The following is a 21,302-nucleotide window of genomic DNA, read 5'->3' as shown; positions in this document are numbered from 1 at the left end:
TTTTGAAGGACCAACAGGATTTGTTTGCTATCTTTTGTACATTATTGGGGAAACCTCACTGAAACATTGTTGTAAAGCCCCAGTGGCCTAATGGATAAGGCACTGGCCTCCTAAGCCAGGGATTGTGGGTTCGAGTCCCATCTGGGGTGGATGATAGCAGAGTGGCGCAGCGGAAGCGTGCTGGGCCCATAACCCAGAGGTCGATGGATCGAAACCATCCTCTGCTACATGCACATTTTATATTTAGGACAGCTTCACACATTTCTACTTCATGGAAAAACATTGGGTCCTTCATTTTTTAACATGAAGCACACTAAGCGCAATCTCATAAATACCACCACATACACAAACATGAAATTGTATATTCTGTGGGTCTTTAACTGCTAAGTTTTAGGAACATGGAATTCCATTCTAGTTGCTTGAAGAAATTTCAAGCAACCAAGATAGAGTTCCAAGTTGTTCAAAATTTGACATTGAAAGACTATGATGACCTAGTTGACTGAGGAGCGACACGGTCTTTCTGATGGTCTATCATACATCAGTTGCAATCTGTGAAGGACCAACTACATCAATGGTATTTTACGTGGCAATAGGAACAGGAGCAGGCACAACCCACCCTCTCACTAAGTCATGGACACCAAGCCCCAGTGGCCTAATGGATAAGGCACTGGCCTCCTAAGCCAGGGATTGTGGGTTCGAGTCCCATCTGGGGTGCATGATAGCAGAGTGGCGCAGCGGAAGCGTGCTGGGCCCATAACCCAGAGGTCGATGGATCGAAACCATCCTCTGCTACATTAATATTTCTTACGGACATCTACAAGAAATACTACCTCTGTGAACTTATCAGTCTAATTCAATAGTAACAAGTCACAACTCTTTTACATTGATGTGTGGCCCTCTCTTGCCAACATTGTTACAGAAAGTGTGCTTGTGTATGTATCCGCTGTCATACCTGCTGGAAGATGCTGGTTGCAATGAAAGAACAGCGGGGGTTGAAGGCCCCTGTCCCACAAACATACAGGTGAGTCTGGTTGACGTGCTGTAGAACTCGCAGGAAGTTAGCGCATTCCAACTGGACGGAGACAGAGAGGGCACGAAAGACAGAGACACAGCACTGTTAGAGAAATACAACAGTCTCGCTCTTAATGAAAAATGTGTTTACTTGGTGTGTGTTTTAATTATTTTCTGTATGTCAGTTGTGTTCGGTATATTTTGTTACGGCGCAGTAAATGAGATTAACCAGAATCCTTTGCTCCTTATCATTAGACAGATCCCTTTTGGATTAATGTGAAAAATACCTCACACTTGATCTCTCCAGATGGTTATATGAAATGTGCTAGTTGGAACTGGAGGAAAACTGATGTGAACTGTGTTTTGTGAAGCGCTTTTATGACTTGTCTTTTCTGAAGCAACTCATTGTGTTCCTGTGTGCTGAATCACCTCTGGATCCTTTCCAGCCATGAGACATTCTTGAACTCGATCCGGACTGGCTGGCCAGTAGAGCTGCAGTGGGACGAACAAAAACAAAGGCCGAGGGAATTAGAGAGACGTCAAGGCGTTTGGCTTTTGGCAGGTACTACAGGGGGAGACAAGGCATAGGAATTTGTAAAACAACACAAATGTCGCTAAAGTGCAACCAGAGGAGGAGTAGGAGGAGGAAGGGTTGGAAACCTCCTGGGAGGCAGAGTGAGGAAGCCTGATGATGAGTCAAAGTGTCACGAGAGCAACGGCGGCAGCGAGGTGAAGTCATCCAATATCTAACCACTGCTTGGCGACACTTAGCTACTGTCACGTGTTGGAAAATAAACTGAGCTACTTTGGGTTTTTCTTCTATGATACTGTTGTAACTCCCCATATTGAACTCGTATTGAAATTGAAATTTGTATTTTGTTAATTCCAGGTCTGCAGCCTAAAAATACTGAGGGATTGGTTAGTGCACTGACTTTTCGGAATACCCAATTTTGTATACAAAAAAAAAAAAAAAAAAAAGGGAAAAAACTATTGTACAGAGAAAGGACAAAATTAAAATTTTCAAAAAACATGACGATTAGGTATACACAAAAATAATCAGCTGGCAGTGGCAGGGATTTGTAATTACGCAACTAAAAGGGCAGCTTAACTGTAGATCATCCCCATGTTTACACCTTTACATACGATTTAGTTCTGCCCAGTGGGAACGTGTGCGCCTGTTGTGTTTCAAGCAGCTCTGGCTCTGAACAGGACTGCTGGCTAATTCCTTCGCGCTGGGCCGTGAACCCACACAGAAGCCTGCAGGCGTGTAGCCTCGTGTCACTCTCCAAACAAGCAAACCCACGGACCCGTTCACTGGTAACACATTAGGCTTTTCTCCACAACGTAATGCTGCTTCCCTGTCAGAGTGTTGTTTTTTTTTGGTTTTCACTGTGCCAGTATGCACTGATGAGGCAAGCGATGGAACCTGGCCACTGCGATGAGGACAAGTGAGGATTTTCCCGACAGGGACAGACAGCGAGACAGTGTTTATACACTGCTCTCTGAGTCAGTATGAGTGAAATCCAAAGTTTGTTTCAGAATCAGGTCGCAATTCCCTTTGGGCTGCAGTTTTTCTTATATTTGATTGGCTGGTTCCTTCCAGGGTCAAACGCCATAATAACTGGTTCGAGGCTTTGATATTTTTGATAAGAAGGAAGAGTGTGTTGTTACAAAACGGCAGAGACAGAGAGCCAGTGGGGTGTGTCCTGGTGTCAAATGCGAGAGGACATGACTAATCTGCATATTTCTCTGTGTCAGTCATTCCCTCAGAGACCAGGACGGTGAAGCAGAGATCCAATCACTATAAATTATCTGGACACACCAGACATACTACTGTCACGACAATGAAAAGCAGAAAGTTGCTTGACTTTTTTTTTATTTTCCTTTGACTTTTTCATAGTTTTGTTTTTCTGAATGTGAAAATGCAAAAGTGAAATTCAAAAGTGACTCATGACATTTCGATGAGAAACTGTTCCTTGCAGATAGCCAGTAATCGTTCCCTGATGCGGTCCTTCCTGCAGAGTTGCGGTGCAGCGATGATCAGATTAGATTACAGACCACGTTGCCCACATCTTATCTCAAAATACCACACACTGACTGGACCACCACTAAAGGATTCTCCCCAGGTAAAGACCTCTTCAATAAACATTCGCCCCCTCTGTGAAGATTGCTCTAGTTGTCAGTTCAAGCAAAACATAAAAGTGTGGCTCCGGGGGGGGGCGGGAGAAAAAAAAAACACAACTAAAACACAAGGGGAATGCTGAAACAATTCCCTTGCATTTCTGTTGGAGAAAAGCAATAAAAGAAAGGAAAACTGAACAACAGAATAGTAAATCTCAATAAAACACACACACACGCACACACACACACAGGGTCGCTGTCAATGCGTGTGAAGTGGGTTTGCAGCTGTGGACTCACACACAAGGAATGCCTGCCAGGCTTTCGGCCCCGATCAAAGGGAAAACTGTGACCGACTGCATGGTGTTGAAAAGAGTTGCGTGTCCCACAGCGCGGGCCACTTTTATCCAGCCAGTGGGATCGCACGTAAGTATGCATTTAAAGTCACCATAAAAGATGGAATAGAGTGAATAACTCAGGGAGGAGACCAGAGGAAGCTCCTGGTTATCAGTAGCAGAGAAACAGCCGTGTGGAGAACATGGCTCCGTGAGCGTTTCTGACACCTCTGGTGAGAAAAAAAAAAAAGGCAACGTGTTGGAATAGGAGCAGAAATACTATAAATACTGTACTTACAAATATGTCATGTCGCTTCGCACCAAGACTTAAGAGTTAACTTTGACCGTCTGTGCCACGGTTGGCCGAGGGCCGATCAAAGTGGGTGGCTGGCCGGCGTGACTGTTTTCTGTTTCACAGACTGTTTATCTGCCAGTCTACCTGCTTGCCTCCGGTAGACGGCCTGTGCTTGTGACAGATGAGGGTATTGATTGGATCAGGCGGAGGCAGAGTCATGGAGAGGCATTTGTTGGCCTTACTGTGACCCTGATCAGAACCAGACAGGCTGGCATGCTGTCTGTCTACGTGCCTGGATATCACGTCAAGGGGTTTCAAACCCAGAGACGGCAGAGTCTGCAATTTGTTATGTCAGTAACAAATAAGTGCTTAGATCCACACTGATTGCTGCCCTTATCTTATTTCCTTATATGTACTTATACGTTCCTTGCTGGAAAATTCTTGTCCGTGGAAAAAAAATTGTTAAAGGAAAATGGCCATAGACAAAATAACAAATGAGAACTAAATTAAAGGGTTTATTAACAAAATGGGAGTGAGAAGGAAGAGCAAAGTGCAGGTGCATCTCTTGGAACTAAAATTCCAGCTGCCGACAGGAATTTGCATGTCCAAAGACATTACGTAGCTTGAACTTAACAATGATTTGTTTTTCTTGTCGCGTGATGCTGATTTCGTGCAAAATTCAGACGTGTGGCAGGAAGAAATAAACAGAGCCAATACACAACAATTAGACGGGAAAGTCTGTGTTGCGCAAGCTTGGTCGCTATGAATGGAAAATCACTCAACATGTCTGGTATTAGGTGTAGACGCCCAGTCTGCCGACTCAGTGCTGCTAAGCAGTGCGGCAGTCCCTAGGAGTCAGTTTTCCAAGGTTTGTCCGTCCTCGTGCCTGCATGTTTTACTCTTTATGAGCAAGAATCTTGGCTGGATGGATTAGAGTTCCCATAAACAACAGTAAACATGAGCGTGATGTTTGTTAGACCTCTTCTTCAGCACAAAATCGCTGTCTGCTTCCCATCTGCACCTGAGTGCAAAGACGCTGCAGCCAGCTCGTCCCCGCACAGAGAGCTAAGATCAATCGTCTGTGTGAAAGGAGTTGATCAGGTATATTCTGAGCACTGCAGGCCCTGACAGTGTCTGTTCTCCGGCTCTAACCTTGCGAGGGTTCTGCGTGATGTCATCCAAACTGGTGGACAGCAGGTTGTCTTTCATGGCCACGTACAGATGCCTCCCGTCTTCGTCAGGCAGCAGGGAGTGCAGGTCACCTGCCGCCAGGGGCAGAGTCAGCAGCCGGCCGTTCTGGATCAGCTCTAGAAGAGAAGAGGAGGAATTTGTTCAAATGACCCTTTTCATTTTTATTAATTACCCTCACGCTCAAACTAGTTTAATTGACTTGACCTTTTCTTTTCAGTGTGAAGAAACAATGAAGACACACACAAACGTCCATACAGACACACTCTATGTGGACGACATCTTAGACAGATGGGATGATAAACGTTGAGATAACCAGCTCACAGATTGCATGTTTTTTAGCTGATTACACCGATGCACACTGTAAACTATGTGAATACCTCACGTACGTCTTCCAAGTCTTTCTCCGTGGGTTGGACTTGGCACTGGCTTGCAAAGCTATAGGCATAAGCATAAAGGCTTTTGGCCAACATCAGGCATGGTTTCACACGTTGGCAGCCGTAAACAGCAATAAGAGCCTGAGATGAGATGAAACGAGCTCAAAAATAACTGGTTGGACTAGAAAAAACACTCAAAGCCGGACCCATGACTTCTGAAAGCTTCATGGAACGCAACAAACAAAAAGCATGAAGTCCAATTCTCATAGACAAAAACACATCAAGAGGCAACGGTTTCCATACACAAGTTGTGCCAATTGCAATTAGCACAACTGACTGGCCACAGTGAAACAGGATCCGATGCTTAAAGCAGTATCTAATATCTGTTTGCACTGTCACACGAAGCTTAGCTAAGTGTTGCAACTGAGGAGATGATGAATAATAATGGAATGTTTAAAGGTCGAACATTTGTTTGGTACCCTCTTTGGTTTTTCCAACACTGGCCCTGGGCAAAATGACTAATTAGAACTTTGCAGCCAAAACTATTGCAATATTAATATCATGGTGCATTGCAAATTCACAGTGCTAAAGGATCCGTATCCAACAGATGTCTACCGTATGCTCACTCTTGTTCGATTAGTGAAGGAAAGAAACCATGAAAGAATCCATCCACCCGTCCACGAATAAGCATGAAGGTGAACGGAATCTATGGCGACATGGGTTTGCTTGGTACTCATCCAAACTCATCAAAAAGAACAGCATGCGGCAGCAACATGTTTCCACAGCTCTGCCCAATTAACCAGCTACATGGTGTGAAGCCATGTAAACGTGTGCGCAGGTCCTCGCCGTGGTGTAATTATATGACTTGGACAGAAAATTACATGCCACCCTTTGGTCATTGTCACTGGTTACACGTGCTATCACCTTTTATGACATACCCCATCTAATAGAATATTTAACCAAATAAACAAAAAGGAGGAGGAGGAGAAGATGTGAAAAGAACAAGAGGTGGAGAGGATGAGAAAAATGACGTGGCCAAGTGACAACGAAATGAAAACGGCCTGACGTGCGAAGACGGCCACGAGATTAAAACGGGGGAGAAAAGTGTCAAAAAACGACAGTGACGGACAAATGAGGAGGAAGGGGAAGATAGGGAGGTAGAGGAGAGCATCACGGACTGTGGGGGAGGAGAAGGAAAACTTAATAGAAAATTAATCAGTCGAGATGGATGATGATGAGGGAGGAGGAGAGAAATGAGACCAGACGTGTGGGGATCGGACCAAGGCTGCGGGTGGTGATCAAAGAAAGAGTACATAGCGGCGTGATGACAAGGTAGGGAGAGGGGGGGTTGCCGGGCGCTGAGAGAGAAGTGGTACCAAGTGGAAAAACGAAGAATGATGGGAGAACAGTGGGAAAATTGCGCCGCGAAAAATGACAGATTGATGATAGATGGTTGGACTGGGGAGGAGGAGATGAGTGGAGAGGCGGATCAAAAAAATACAGCAAATGTGAGATGAGAGTGGCAGGAAAACAAATAGCACGACGGCTGGAAAAGGTGATGGCTAGACGGACTGATAAGAGAAGCAGCAGGCGGGCGGAGAGACGGAGCGAAGTGGAGAAAAAACGGCAGCGAGCGAGACAAAGAAAAGGGAGCAAGTGGCGGAAAAAATAGGTTAAGAAATCACAGCGAACAAAAAGGACGAGGAAGAGGGAGAACAGATGCCGGTGACGGACGACGGGGGAATCACAACACGCTGACGGCCGAGCAGAGACGCAGTAGACGGATGAGCAGCCGGGAAATGAGGAGAGGAATAAAGGAAGAGGACATTATGCGGTGGAAATGAAGAAATAATATGAAACAGAAAGTTGCAACAGAAGAGAAAACGTCTGCACATTTCGAGCAAAAAGTACAAAACGCGCTATAGCCCCGGGGGGAGGCGTCCCAGCTTCCTGCAATTGGAACCGTTACCGTCATACAGAGAATGACTGGAAAAATGTTTGGTTGGTATTGGTCTGATTATGTATGAAGTTTTAATTTATTCTCAAATTTGCAACTTCCTGGTCCTCAGTGAGGAGATATGTGGGTAAAAAGTCACAGGCTGCATTTCTGTGCGGGGTTCTCGGTCATCCTGGACATCGTGGCCTTCAAGTGCTACCTTTCAAGAGTACCAGATGTTCAGCCGTGGTGGGGAACACCTGAGGAGGTGCTCCCGAGAGTTATCACGCCCTGTCAACATGTGACTTCTTTTCATCGTGTTACATGGGGCGGAACATATTGGTAAGATGTTAGCCAAACAACTTGTGAGACCTCCAGTCGTCCACAACTTAGCACCTTGAGACCTTAGCAGCAGCTCCTTTGTGCTGGCCTGGCATTCCAGATGGAATGTTTCCTCAATCCACTGGGTTTATTTGACAAAAACATCTGGGAAAGAGCCCATCCACAACATTTGGAAAGGAGAGAACCGTCTCAAACCACACTACTTGAAAGGTATTTGGACAAACGTTCTGCCAGCCGTGTTTAGAATGGACCGATGCCAATTTTTTTTATTTATGGCGAAGACAGCAACAATTTGAGTCACTTCCAAACACAGTACAAATAATGCTAAGACCAAGTGAAAACACTTTAGACAATTTCACTGTCTGATTTCCTCTCTCCCACCTGTGGGATCAGCACAAGCTCTCAGTTCAAGAGCAGCGATGTGAAATAAAATCTGAGCTGCAGCTCGCAGCTTTAATTCAGCGGCGTACACGACATGGAAGTCAAAAAGCACAGGCGCGTTCACTTCCATTTTTCATTCCCGTATCAAAGGTTAAACTATTAGAATTCCTGGCATGTCTCCGGTTGAAAGTCGAACCTCTGGACCCGCTTGAAGGCAAGACGTATCTGACACTCTTTTCACGGGGAAACCAACCCCGGTGGAATTCATCCCTCGCTCTGCCTGCTCTGAATTACAGCGCCGAGTGCCACAAGAGCGGCGTGACCTTGATTAATTCAATGTAAAAAAGGGAGCAGCTCGCAGCGCAACAGAAAGTAAAACCGCCTCTGCGGCGGAAACGCCAGCGACATTCAGTGTCCATCACACGTTGCGGTTAGAGCGGGACGGCGGACGCGTCCCGCTCATAGCTTTCCAATCAATCATCAAAACAGCGAGGAGGAAGTTGCTCTGATCTACTGGAGGACTGACTTTGGACACCGTGGAAAGACGGCAAACTCTTTCACGTGGTTTGTTGACCCGCCTTGATTTCTTACTGACGTACTGTTTTCTTCTTCTCAAACTCGCAAAGGCCAATAAAACACCAGCTGCACCCACCCCACCCTTACACTTGGGACAGTCGCCTTGGCAACAGCAACCATGCCGGCATAATTTTTGAGGTTGGCTTAGTGTGTGTGTGTGTGTGTGTGTGTGTGTGTGTGTGTGTGTGTGTGTGTGTGTGGCGTGTCAAGGGGTGGTTCCTGGCCTTGGACCCCACCCACCCCCCACATTTTACACATACACACACACACACACACACACAATTGAGTGATTTCGGCCAACACCTCCCACTAACCAACGCTTTCGGTTGAACACGCAGTTTTACACTCTTTCACAAAGCTACTGTATGAAAGTGACTTCATGTTTCTTCAGTACATATATATGTCAAGATAAAATGACACCTCTTACAGCTGCTGAGGAAAACCAACAGAAGTCCAACCACACCAATGTGGATCATTTTAGAATTTATATTTGTTGTTTCAAGACACACCCTAGTTTTATTTGGTAGAATTAATGAGGATTTAATTGCAAACAAAGATGTTGGGTTGTTGTTTTTTTGTTTTTTTTTTGTCTGTTCCAGCTCTAAATTCCTTCAAGAAGTTGACTGAATTTTGATTTTCAGTTTAATGGTCTAAAAGCATGTCTCTTTCCACAAGTTTCCACAGCTGAAAGTTGGAAAACAATGTGGTACCACAATAATGAGATGTCCTGCTGACCAGACAGAAGAAAGACATCAGACGTCCTTTAAGTTACAATATAAAAGCCTGGTTGAAAAGTACAGCTGGGCTTCCATCAAGGAATCACAGATGGAGTCACACAATTGGCCAATTAAAATTGAGTTAGTTTTTTTTTTTTTTTTTCCTTAGAGAAATTATGGAAAGATGTCCCTTTTACAATCCACGTTAAGTATGACATTATAAAATAACATTTTCTTCGTTCACAGTATAAAATGTTAATTGTCGCATGCACACGCACACATGCACACACACGCCTGCTGAGTGCAGCCAGTCTTATGAGCATGGAGCTGACAGTGGGGTCAATAAATGTCACGACCCTTGACCCCAACCAATTGGCCCCTGACCCCTGTCACCCGGAATCAAAGACTGAAAAAGTTAAGACACAAAAGAACTGAAACGCTCAGAGATAATCCCACTGGTACGTACATACACACACACACACACACACACACACACACACACACACACACACACCGCACTTATAATGTCATCCTTTGTGTGTGGGTGAACAGGGTCTGTCTGGCTGGCTGCCATTGTTTGAGAGTTTGAATGTTTCCAGTGCTATTTGTGTGGTCATATTTGTGCGTATGTGCCTGTGTGTTTTAGCGGGAGGTATTTTTATCCACAGTGAACATTAGATTAAAGGCTGTTGGTCATGGGAACAGTGATAGACCTCGATGTGATTAGGGCAAATGTGCGGCGTGTGATACAGCTAAGAACATTCCTGCACTGCACCTCACACACGCACGCACGCACAAATACTACTTTTTAGACAATTTTTTTATATACTGAACATGGCTGTTGAGCATCTGCTAAAACACCTTGTGTATAATTTTACAAGGCAGACATTCATTTTACTGGAAACCTGTTTCTTTATTTTGACAACTGACATTACCTTGAGTGTTTCACTACAGTTTCCTCCCTTGCAGTACATTCGTTGCGCAATGGACTAATTTCACACACGCACTGAACCACTCAATAAACTACTTGTTCACGAGGGTGTGAATTTAATTTTGTTTTTTTTACCGTCTTATTTTCTTTTTCAATCAATTCAGTTTAAAAAAAATCCTGACATATGAAGGTGAGATACTGCGCTGGTTATTTGAAAATGTTTTTGCTTTAGCTACATTTATAGAAAAGGCCTGGTGTCAGCGGCAAAGTAGTTTGTATCCCACATTACAAAACCATTTTCATTGGATGTGTTCCTATTTTTATAGGTTGTGTTAAGTTTTGCTTTATTCTGTAGTCACGTGGCTATCGTGGATGTAACGGTGGGAATATTACTTGACAAATGTATTGGTCAGTGTTTAAAAAGCCCATGAGAGTTCTGCACCAATCATGGTGTTTGAAATTTAAAATGAACAGATCAATCAATCAATCAATCAATCAATCAATCAATCAATCAATGTTTATTGAGGGTGTGTCTTGTGTTTTTGACTGTTGTGTCAGAAGTGGGTTGCATTTTCCCATGCTTGGCATCACAACATGTCAAGTGTTCAGTATAAAAACATCGATTTGAGTCGCATTTCATGTTCCACAGGTTAAAGTGAGTTCTGTCATTTGCAATCGTAGCAGCTAGAATACAAGGCAGTAATTCTGTGATGATGTCATCAAATATAGAATTGTGCTTTTGACTGCCTCTGTTCTAGAGCCGCACCAGCTGAAATATGATATTAAAAACGTGTTTTCACTGATATCTGCAATGTCTGCTTGTGGCCATGACGTAACTCCACACTCAATTTGCGACTCTGCAGGAGATGTGCAACTTCTACCGCCATATCAACGGAGGACAAGTCATTTTAAATGGGAAAATGGGGTCGTGTGGGCTCTGCTGGTGGTGGCGCAAGCACAGCGAGACAAGAGACATGCAAGGCTGAAAGCAACAGAACAAGAAGATGAAAGAAAGAGTCTGAGTTAAAAGACTGTTTCAGTTGTTATCTCACTCCTGGGAGTCCAATTTGTTGTTGTTCTGGCCTCAATCATTCTCGATAGTACATTGAGGCGCGCTGAACTGCAAACTGAACTCTTAACGTCATTAAATTATTCTCGCACAAAGTTACGCCAGTGTGCCGTTCTGTCCCCGTGCTGTTTACGCGTCTCCGTCCATCTGCTCGTCTACTTGCCGAGCCTCGGGGAACCCAAACTGTCTGGTGCGACGTTCCCGGGGGGAGGACATTGTTGGCCGCGCCACCAGAGGGGGCGATGGCTGCGCTGGTGGCGGTGGTGGGCGGAAAGGAAACCGGGGCACATTTCCTGTGGAAATGGGGTTATCACTTCCCCAATTACTATTGCAATTACTGAAGGAGGCCTGCCTGGGAACCAGGCCTATGGGCATGCAGATGGGGAGACATGAGGGACAAATTCAGAAATCATTTGTGATTCATCAGTCCACTCTCACTTTACACTGAGATTCAGTATAAGCGCCTCACACTATCAGACCTTTGGTGTCATGAATTTTTACTGAGTTCACTTGTCTAGATGGATCTGAACATTCAACTGAAAAAATATGGTGTCCTGAACCTGAAGCAGATGTTGAGTGAACGACTAATCAAGAAAGAAAGTCGCCCTCTACAGTTTGAAATAAACCACAATTTAATCTTGTAGGGGGGGTCGGTGGGGGTGGGGGTGTAAAATTTAAAATAGGATTCGCTAAAAATTGATTTAATGCTTCTTGCTTTCACACTTGGACTGTCAAACGTTCAACAACTCACTGGGCACAGACCACCACAGCGGGAACACGACCGAACACACATCTGGACTGTGTCACTGACGGAGCAGACCCCACGTGGATGGCTTAACCTTCAACCTCAGCGCGTATGATGATTCATCATCATCATCATCATCATCATCATCGTCGTCGGGCTGCTGAGTGTTGGTTCTGGGCCGCGCCGCTGTTTAGCAGCAGTCTGCAAGTTCAGTCCCTGTTCGCTTGTTAGCGAGTTTTCTTTTTTTTCATCTATATTTATTCTGAAAGGGTTCACTGCAAAGACACCCATTGTTCTCTCCGGTTCACATTTTCCCAGCTAAATTAAGTCTTGAGGGAGTAGCCTTAATCTTTTTTCCTGCTTCACTTACACAAATAGATTTTCTGAACAAAAATTAGACCATTTGTTTGAATTTAGAACCGGAGCGGCTTTTAAATACTTTTATTTACTGCGTTCTCTTGTTGTCGTCTGTGTGGAGCGAGCAGGAGGGGGACCCGTGCGGAGGACAGTGTTAGTCATGCAATTAAAATATGCGTGCGACTGTGGTTAGAAAGTCTCTGACTGATTGCAAAAACATGTATTTGTGTTCATAATTTGGAGCAGGAGTCGATAATGAGTGTCATGAGTGTCATGAATTTAAATGACTTTTCCTCTGTTAATTAGACCAAAAACACATGATAAAAATACTGTAGTGCATTATTTTTTATAGCGACCAACATCGAAGATGGCAAAAGGTGGATTTTTGCATGCATGAGATGGTGACAGATACCAGGAAAACTCGTCCCATGCTTGCTTGTCGCTGAGTGCTTCGTATTTAAAATACATTAAAGGAGAATCATCTGTGCCTCCACATCCATCAGACAGAAAAATCCCTGTAATCTGCACTGTCTGTGGCTGAAACTTCTTGGCTCAGCTTCAAAAGCATAGTAGACATGCATTACCGTATATAACCGTCTTTCTTTGCACGTGGGCAATAACAATTTCTCGACATCTTCAAAAGTGGGCAGAGAGCCGGACGGGGGCTGTTCCTTACAAGGTTATTGCTCAACTGAGCAATTCAGAATTACAAGCACATCAATCTAAAGGGTAAAATGTTACGAGAAATCATTGGCAATGATTAAAAAAAAAAAAAAAAAAAAAAAAATCACTATCTGCCATCACACACCCTGTATTTTCTGATAAAGTCCTGGCTTTTTAAACAGGAAGAGGAAGTCTGACTTCCGACCTTTTGTGGCACTTGTCTGAGCTTCTCAACGCTGACAAAAACAGAAAGAATCACATTCTTGCGGCTTCTTCGTGTTTACACAAGCAGGGCGACGTCAGATCGTCATCACCAAACAGTCAAAGATCAGATGGTTTTGTTTTTTTTTTGGCGAGGTTGGATTTGGGTCGAAAAGTTCCCATTTTCGCTTCGGCTGCTGTACATTTGAAAAATATGACGGGGGAAGGCTTTTGAATTAGGATAAGGTAGGGTGGGTGATAGAAATGTTCCGAACAATACACATAGCACATCAGAGGCCCGTCCCCAAACATTGAGCGCAAAGTTACTCCAACTTTTTCCTGAGACGCGAGCGCGCGAAAAGTTAGTTCCCCTTCATCTTTGTGATTTCTCTTAACCCCTCTTATGTGGAAAATAGACGGCGCCAAAAATACCCTGCCACTCGTGCGCCCACCTACAGCGCTTCTTTTAAAAGAATCGCTGACACAGAAGCGAGATGAGAAACTTTTCTCGAAATTACCAACCGAACGCGTTGCAGCAAATGAATACTTCGGGGAAATGATGGAAATACGAAGCTCGTCGGTTATTTTTAACTAATTACCGTCAACAGGCGTGTCAACACGGGAGACCTCTGGGGGGGCGTATGATGTCCATTGTTGTCAGGACACCAGCACACACCAGTGTAATTAGATCCTTTTTGTATTGCCACAAAAAGCCCGGAAACACCAATACCCTGAAGTCCAGGCCAATCAACAACACTTTCGCCCTGCAGACATCCACCAAACTAACTTTATAATTGAAATATATAAAAGGCAGATTGTGGTGATTTGGCAAACTACTACAACAACAACAACAACAACAACAAAAACCCTGTGGAGAAAACTGCTTTTTTTTGTGCCCCAAGTGTGCGGTGAGCAAACGATGCCTGTTTGACTTCAGCGTTTACGAGCAATAATATTGCCACCAGTGGGGACGGCGGCTATTAAAATTAATCACGGAGAATAGCCTGATTCTGTGGCGGAGAAGCGTCCCAGCGAAAAAAGAAAAGGAAAAAAAAGCCCAGTCTCAGCAACATCCCAGCCCTAAGCCTGGAAAGCTCTGGCCTAGATAGAACCACATCTGAAAGAATAAATGAATAATGAAATGTCTCTTGGTTTTCATTATCACTCAGAAGGCTTTTGTGACTTATTAGCACACAGAGAGAATGGAGAGGTAAGTTGGGGGGGGGGGGGGGGGGGCACTTCTTAACTTACAACTTTGCCGGTGCAGGGAAAGGTAACCAGGATAAAACTGAACAGAAAAGCTTTGTGAGGTCTCGGGAAATGTTACTTTGATAAAATCTAAAGTGGCAAAATCAGCTTAATGTCAGCCCCATAAAACTTCAAAGTTGGTCTTAAATCTATTAGCAGTGACTCAATTGAATGTCTACATTGTTTTCCCCGGTTATCGGTGCAACACAATATCCCATCAAATGCATTCTTTGGTGTTTGCTTCTCCTTAATTTGAAAATGAAAGCCAGGCGACATGTGAGCAAAGAAACATCTGGACGCTGATGAGCTAATCTGCTGCGTCGACTCACCAGGCAATTTACATGCTAATAGCACAAACAGGAAAAGGACTCATTTACATTTACATTGCGGCTCCGGCATTTCTCCCTCGACAACACATTAGAAAGTCGTCGCGTGGGCCGGCACTCCCGAGGTCAAAGGTCACGGCAACACTTCAAACTGAGAGCAAACAAAAGTCAATTTATTCAATGAATCTGTGAGTAACACTAAACGTCCATCAAAAAGCAATTCGCAGTGTGAACACTGCGTGAATAAAACATGACCCCGGCGGCTTGGAAAACAGAATCGAAACTGACTGAATCAACCATCGAATCTCAAATAATTTATGGCTTTTCTCTCAGCGATCGAGACGGGAAGTCCACATGATGTCATGTGACAGCAGCAACTTGGCGGAGCTGCGGCGAAGTGGAGATGATCGAGTCACCGCGCGCTGCTTGTATGTATAGTTCAGTCATGGTGGTTTGTTGATAACTCTGGACAGTTCCCCTCTTAAACTGTTTGAGTCAGTGTTTTATAGCTTTTTATATTTCTCATAATGCACGTCTGTGTGTGTGTGGCAGAGAGGCTCTATCACAAACCACATTATCAAGAAAATCGCACTACCGTCCGCTGAATGGCTGCGGTAATTGACTCATTAAACAAGAGTCTCTGTGTGCACTCTGTGTGTGTGTGTGTGTGTGTGCGTGTGTGTGTGTGTGTGTGGGACGAGGTTGGACTGAAAAACTGGGATCATTTAGTCATTAAGAATGAGATGGTGGCTTTAGGAGCTAATCAGGCATGCATTTAAGTATTTAAAGCTGTTTTACACAATCCGGTCAGTCAGTCTGATTACATTTCACCATTCAGAGGTAATTAGGAACGACCCAGCGGTTCCAAGCTTGGGTCTATGCCAGGATCGACCCAGTTCTGATTGAGTTTTTTACCAGTTTAAAACTGAGAAAACATGTGTCAGGTGTAAAGAAGGTCCAAATGATGAATAAGTTGTTTTGTGATTTTTTTTGTATTTTATTATTGTATTTTGTGATTGCATTAACATTGATACTGCGAATAAAGCATCGGATAAACCTTCACGATGGTTTATCTGATGGGATGAGGTTCAAACTGTCCAATGGTGGCATCATGTTAGATTTTCACAATAAAACAATGGTTGCGGTGATTTGAAATAATTTGGTAGAATTTGAAGGTATATTTACATCACTAATTATTTTTCCACATTCAATTGGTGTGTTGTCTGTATAGTCACTGATTCATTAAAATGACACAACAATGATCTCAAACTGAAAATGTGTCATATGTCCTGGGAAAGAACGTCTTGTTGGTCTTGCCTGTTTCGACCACGTGTTGCTGAGTCTTATAGTTGCTGCTTACGACATCATGTTACATCTTACGTCACAACACATACACACACATAGAGGCATACAGTCAAATACCATGAACGTAACCTCCAGAAAATAATTTGTATTTTTTTTTATTTTCATTTCAATTATTTCATAATTCAGCAGATTTTAGAAAAATAATTGAAGAGCGTTTGTGCACCTACATGTATGTGTGCGTGAGAGAGTTTGTGCGGTGTTTAAGTGGAGCTAAAATTGTCTTCCAATTACAGCGAGTCTGCAACCCCCCCCCAAAAAAAATCTGTCTGCAAAAATCCAACATAATGATGAGAAGGGAAATGACCACAGCATGGAGCTCCCTCAGAGAGAGAGAGAGAGAACACACACACACACACACCAGTGTGCACGCGCATGCACACACATGCACACACAGACGCAGCATGCGGTCCATCACAAAGCCTTCGCAAATCATTTGTTTTTGCTTCTCTTTTCACAGATGAACATACTGGTTATCGTAGGTAAACACACACACACACACACACACACACACACACACACACACACACACAAACCTCTGTTGTTAAAAGACCACTCGCATCAGCTGAAGACACACAGCAAAGCAAGCAGCAGGGAGGAATCCTGGGACTGAAACACGCTTCCGACGCAGCATCAAGCGCAAACCTTGAAGCCAATGAAGCGAAACAAAACTCGACCGTTGCAACACCAACAGTGACTAACTGACGGTGTTCACACTGGACGCAACCGCTTGGCCCACGTGAGTCCTCCCCTTGGCTCGGCTCCCCTGGTGTGTACGACAAATGCAGTAGGTGGCGCTGTACATCACGTTGGTTTGCAAAACCACCATTACACAAGAATTGGTTGGTGTTGATTGCGAATGAATATACACATATACATACATATTGGGGGATTTGTTTCCTCACTCTGCCAATATGAACATCAACTGTTTTGCCAGCTTTGGCTCGTGATGTGTACAGCAGCTCGTGCCACGCACTCTTGGGCACAGGTCGGTGTCAAACACGCCCAGGCCTGAAGCATTCTCTACAGATAGTCTTTTACTAACATTTTGGTGGAGGAGTTATGTTGAAATTAGTCCCAACGATTGGAATCTTGGCTCCGATAGCATCCAAAACACCTACCAAGTTAAAAGGAACAATCTGACTTGGATAAACGAAGCGCAGAGCAAAGAATGCCACGGGTGGGTTCCATCATGCTGACCTGCCAAGGTGCGAACAGTCAAGATGTTTACAAAAAGTGAGAAACAGGAAAGACCAGGAAAGCAACAGATAGTAAGTTACAGAGAGAAGAAGGACGTTAGAAAACATTAAGAAAGTGAGTTTTGCATTCCCACAGGAAACACACACCTGCTTCCTCAGCCGCTCTTCCTTCATCTACGTTCCCACATTCTGATCTCATTGAATACAAAGTCCCACCTGTACCGACAGAATCTGAATTCTTTTTTTACCCTGCTGCGCTATTCACCGCAGAGTCTGGTCGTCTTCAGCCTTATCGCATCTACTTTCACACAGACTTTTAACTTTAGGCTTATGTAAGGGTTCGTAAACAGTTGGTTTCTCCCCACCAAAACCAAACAGGATTATAGGATAATAAGTTAACTGGACTGTAACTAGAAGCCTGGAAGCCTCAGCAAGGCTTAATTGGAGGGCACTTCACTGAGGGTTTGGTCGGGAGGGCTGAAGATCAAACTCCAAAATTCCGACTTAATTAGAAACGGTGCTTCATCACTTCCGACCGTCGTGTTCATCATGCCATAACAAAAAAAAACACAACAAGTGCAGATTTGAAGCTGCCACATTTTTTGTCACTTCTGCCTCGATGTTACAACAAATCCCGGCCACTGTGCAGCGCCACCTTCTGCTGAAAGGGGAGCGTACAACTCCGATTTTATTATACATAAAAACACACTGTGTTGTTAATGCAAGCAGAGGGAGGAAAACAAGGTGAAATCAGGAGCAACACAGTACTTTGCACAATATCCAGGAAATTCAAGCGTGTGTGAGTGTGTGTGTGTGTGTGTGTGTGTGTGTGTGTGTGTGTGTGTGTGTGTGTGTGTGTGTGTGTGTGTGTGTGTGTGTTTGTGTGTGCGCATGTGTGTGCCAATGATTTCCCAGTAACCTGTCCGTGGTTTCCAGCATGGTGGACACATGGGCCCGGGGCCAAGGAATAATTAAGCTGGTGCTTGATCTGAATCTGGGATCAGTGCCATCAGATAATTATTTCCTTTGTGAGCCATAGCTGAAACTAACGGACGGAGACACTTGATGTCGCATCCCGAGGGCCCGTCTGTGTCGAGGGGGCGTCGGCGATGGGGACGACGTCCCCGGGTGTGAAGCCGAACTGCAAAGATGCTAGCGCAAGATTTGATTCAGTCAGGGGGAAAAAAATGAATCCCTGGGCGATTAAGCAGCCTGTCGATGTTCTTTTATCAGTCTGAATTGTTTGTGTCATAAAAAAAAATCCATCAGCGAATATTAAAATGGAATGTGTGTAGAAGGCAGCAAATGAGCTGTTAGAGTTATACTGCTACTGATTCTTGGGGCAATAATAGCATCATCACTTTCAGGGTATTGTAGTGACAAGTGTCCTGATGTCATCATGGACATGCAGCGCTTTCAAAACGGTCTTGTGGGCCTTAAGGTGTCATTTTTACAGCTGCACTGAAGTAGGAATAGGAATGACGTATCAGTCTGTGTGTGGCCAACACCGTTTGCAGTGGAGCGAAAGTGACAAACTGCAAGTGGCAAAGACAAACTGAGTGACTGAAGTTCGGAAACAAGGACGCTTTAGCAACTTCTAAACCTGGTGTGTGGAAGCGTTTTGGTTCCGCTGCATTAGGAAGAGAAAAAGGAGAAAAGGTCGCAGGGAGATGAAAAGAATAATCAAAATAAACCCAACAACTAGAGCCCTCCAGTGCACAGACTGCAGTGTTAAAATGTTCAACTGTTGAAGAAAGACTGAACTTCCATTTCTCCCGAGTTTCCATTTGTCCTAAAGTTTTCATTTGTCTTTTTCTTTTTATTGATATCACAAATTGTCACCAGGTGTTTGCACAGTGCGATATTTCAGCAGGTCACATGTATCTGCCGTGTTAATTCCTCAGATGTAAAGATGGTGAACTTTGCTGTCGCCTTGTCTTTGACGGAAAATGTTCTAGTTATGGGGGGAAACAGAAACAAAGTTAAAAATGCCGAGATACAGTAGGTTTAACCAAATATCTTCCTGACAACTCTTGTCTGTTGACCTCGCTGTGAATGTAAGCTTACACCTGTCTTTAAACCGTGGTGTGGTGTAACTCCACCTGCATCGTCTCATTCAATATTGAAGAAGATGAGGGCAGCAACAGATAGGGGCACTGAAATGGAGCTTCAGAAAGAAAAATATTTTGTTGGTGTGAACACAAGCGGGAACAAAAAAGAGGTGCGACTGCGTTCGCGGTTGCGGTTTTGTATGTGTGTGTGTGTATCAGAGAGAGAGAGATAGAGAAGGAGAGAAAGAGAGAGAGGAGCAACAGATGTATCAGACATGAAGAGCGGCTAAAGGCTGGACGGACAGAAGCAAGGAGACGTGACAGGGTGTGTTTTCTCACCTGAGTGTGTGAACTGCAGTCTGGGCTGAGAAGCTCTCCAGGCCCCTGTGGTGGTGGACCCCAGGAGAGCCAGCAGGACCACTGCCGTCACCGAGAAGCTCATCCTCCTCCTCCTCCTGCTCCTCCTCTGGCCGAATCCTGCAGGAATCGGGCGTCTGACGAGCACCAGCTCAGCTTCAGTCACAATCTCACTGCTTTGTTTCCGGGTTGCAGAGCTAGAATCCCGACACACACGCAGTGTCGTACTGCTAAAAAAAAAAGATTAAAAAAAATTGTAAAATGCTGAAAATTAAAATCCAATCTGAGGTCCGAGTGGCACAGATGCTGAATCCAAACAGTGTCAGAGTCCCAGTGAGCAGGGATGACTTGTCCCAGGTCCTCAGGATAGTTCAGCACTCCGCGTCCCTGTTTGTAAACCTTCAGAGTGTGTGTCGGCGTCGGCTGCAGCACTGGAGAGTCTTCCAAGAATGAAGTAAGTCGTCTTTCTGCTGCCTCCTCGAAGCTTGACAGCTCTCCTCTCCTCTGCTCTGTCTATCGTCCTGCCTCTCTCTGCATGCGACTCCTTTCTCACTCTCCCTCTGTCTCTCTCCCTCTCTCTCTCTCTCTCCCTCTCTCTCTCCCTCTGTCTCTCTCTCTCTCTAGGAGGCGGAGGAAGAAAATATCCCAGATCACTGTGGCCATCCTGCACACGGACCAATGCAGCAACGCTCAACTGTTCCGCGCTCATGGAAAACCTGCCAAAAGTGGAAAAGAGAATCCTGCTTTACACCAAGCAGGTGCTACTGCTAATCAGATATTATACTAAACTATGTTATATATCATAACAGATTTTAAGGACCTGGTTTTAAAAAGGAAAAAGAAATTCAGAAAATGGTCCAGAGAACAATTATGTATAGAGAGATTTGATTGCAATCAGAGAAATTGTTCGCAGACAGACAGCTTGATAATTAGACTCCTGCTTGAAACCCTCAGACTGTGTGCATGTTGAGAAAGAATTTAGACTAATCTGGGGCCATGAGGTGCATTAAAATGAATGAGAACGATCTTAAAATCAATTAAGAGACAAGTCTTCCCCTCCCTCTCCCTCCTCCTGCCCTCTTTTCTCATTATTTTCTCCATTTTCGCTCCCCAACCCAGATGCAATCATTAAAACCCAGCCCCTTCCCTTTTTTTCTATTTAAATTCTCGCTCTGTTATTTTCATTAGACGGCTGCGGCTCACAGGAGTAAAGCAGCGGAGGCTGAATTTTTCACAAGCTCAAGTTCAATCTCAGGCTAGCGGGGACAATTTATTCACTCAGCGGGATAAATAATGAATTTAGGTTGCGTGCAAATGAACACGTATATCCTCCCTCTGAGGACTTTACATTCGTAAATGATTTATTTTCCACACTTGTTTGCTATTGTATAATTATTGCAAACCCCTTTTCAAACCATGACCCCGCAGATTAATTACATGGTGAGGTTTTCTGTAACCTGCTGTTTACACAGCTTTGTACACCTTTTAATTAGTTAAGGGCGAATCTGATCAAACACC

General features: G+C 44.3%; 1 protein-coding gene and 4 non-coding genes across 6 annotated transcripts in view; 4 read left to right on the top strand and 1 right to left on the bottom strand.

Annotated features, from left to right (window-relative positions):
* sema3h (sema domain, immunoglobulin domain (Ig), short basic domain, secreted, (semaphorin) 3H) overlaps positions 1-20,409 on the bottom strand; it is a 50,662-nt gene extending 30,253 nt beyond the window's left edge. The window contains exons 1-4 of one of the 2 annotated variants that reach the window (XM_076026132.1): positions 19,767-20,409; positions 4,912-5,066; positions 1,441-1,503; positions 953-1,072 (exon numbers count right to left, since the gene is read on the bottom strand). In XM_076026132.1, coding sequence (XP_075882247.1) covers positions 953-1,072; positions 1,441-1,503; positions 4,912-5,066; positions 19,767-19,869 — 441 coding nt within the window. In that variant the 5' untranslated portion in view covers positions 19,870-20,409. The remainder of the gene's footprint in view (positions 1-952; positions 1,073-1,440; positions 1,504-4,911; positions 5,067-19,766) is intronic. The other variant, XM_076026133.1, reaches the window with a different exon arrangement.
* Positions 77-149, top strand: trnar-ccu (transfer RNA arginine (anticodon CCU)). Its single transcript has one exon. It is a non-coding gene; the product is annotated as a tRNA-Arg (tRNA).
* Positions 156-227, top strand: trnam-cau (transfer RNA methionine (anticodon CAU)). The gene has a single exon. It is a non-coding gene; the product is annotated as a tRNA-Met (tRNA).
* trnar-ccu (transfer RNA arginine (anticodon CCU)) lies at positions 642-714 on the top strand. The gene has a single exon. It is a non-coding gene; the product is annotated as a tRNA-Arg (tRNA).
* On the top strand, positions 721-792 carry trnam-cau (transfer RNA methionine (anticodon CAU)). Its single transcript has one exon. It is a non-coding gene; the product is annotated as a tRNA-Met (tRNA).
* Positions 20,410-21,302: the final 893 nt, after the last annotated feature.

Source organism: Nelusetta ayraudi, unplaced genomic scaffold (assembly GCF_046127955.1).
Source record: "Nelusetta ayraudi isolate G7.1 ecotype Tasmania unplaced genomic scaffold, CSIRO-AGI_Nayr_v1 ptg000019l, whole genome shotgun sequence".
NCBI classification, from domain to species: Eukaryota; Metazoa; Chordata; class Actinopteri; order Tetraodontiformes; family Monacanthidae; genus Nelusetta; species Nelusetta ayraudi.
The sequence above is the reverse complement of the archived record's forward strand: the minus strand, read 5'-3'. Positions and strand labels throughout refer to the sequence as shown.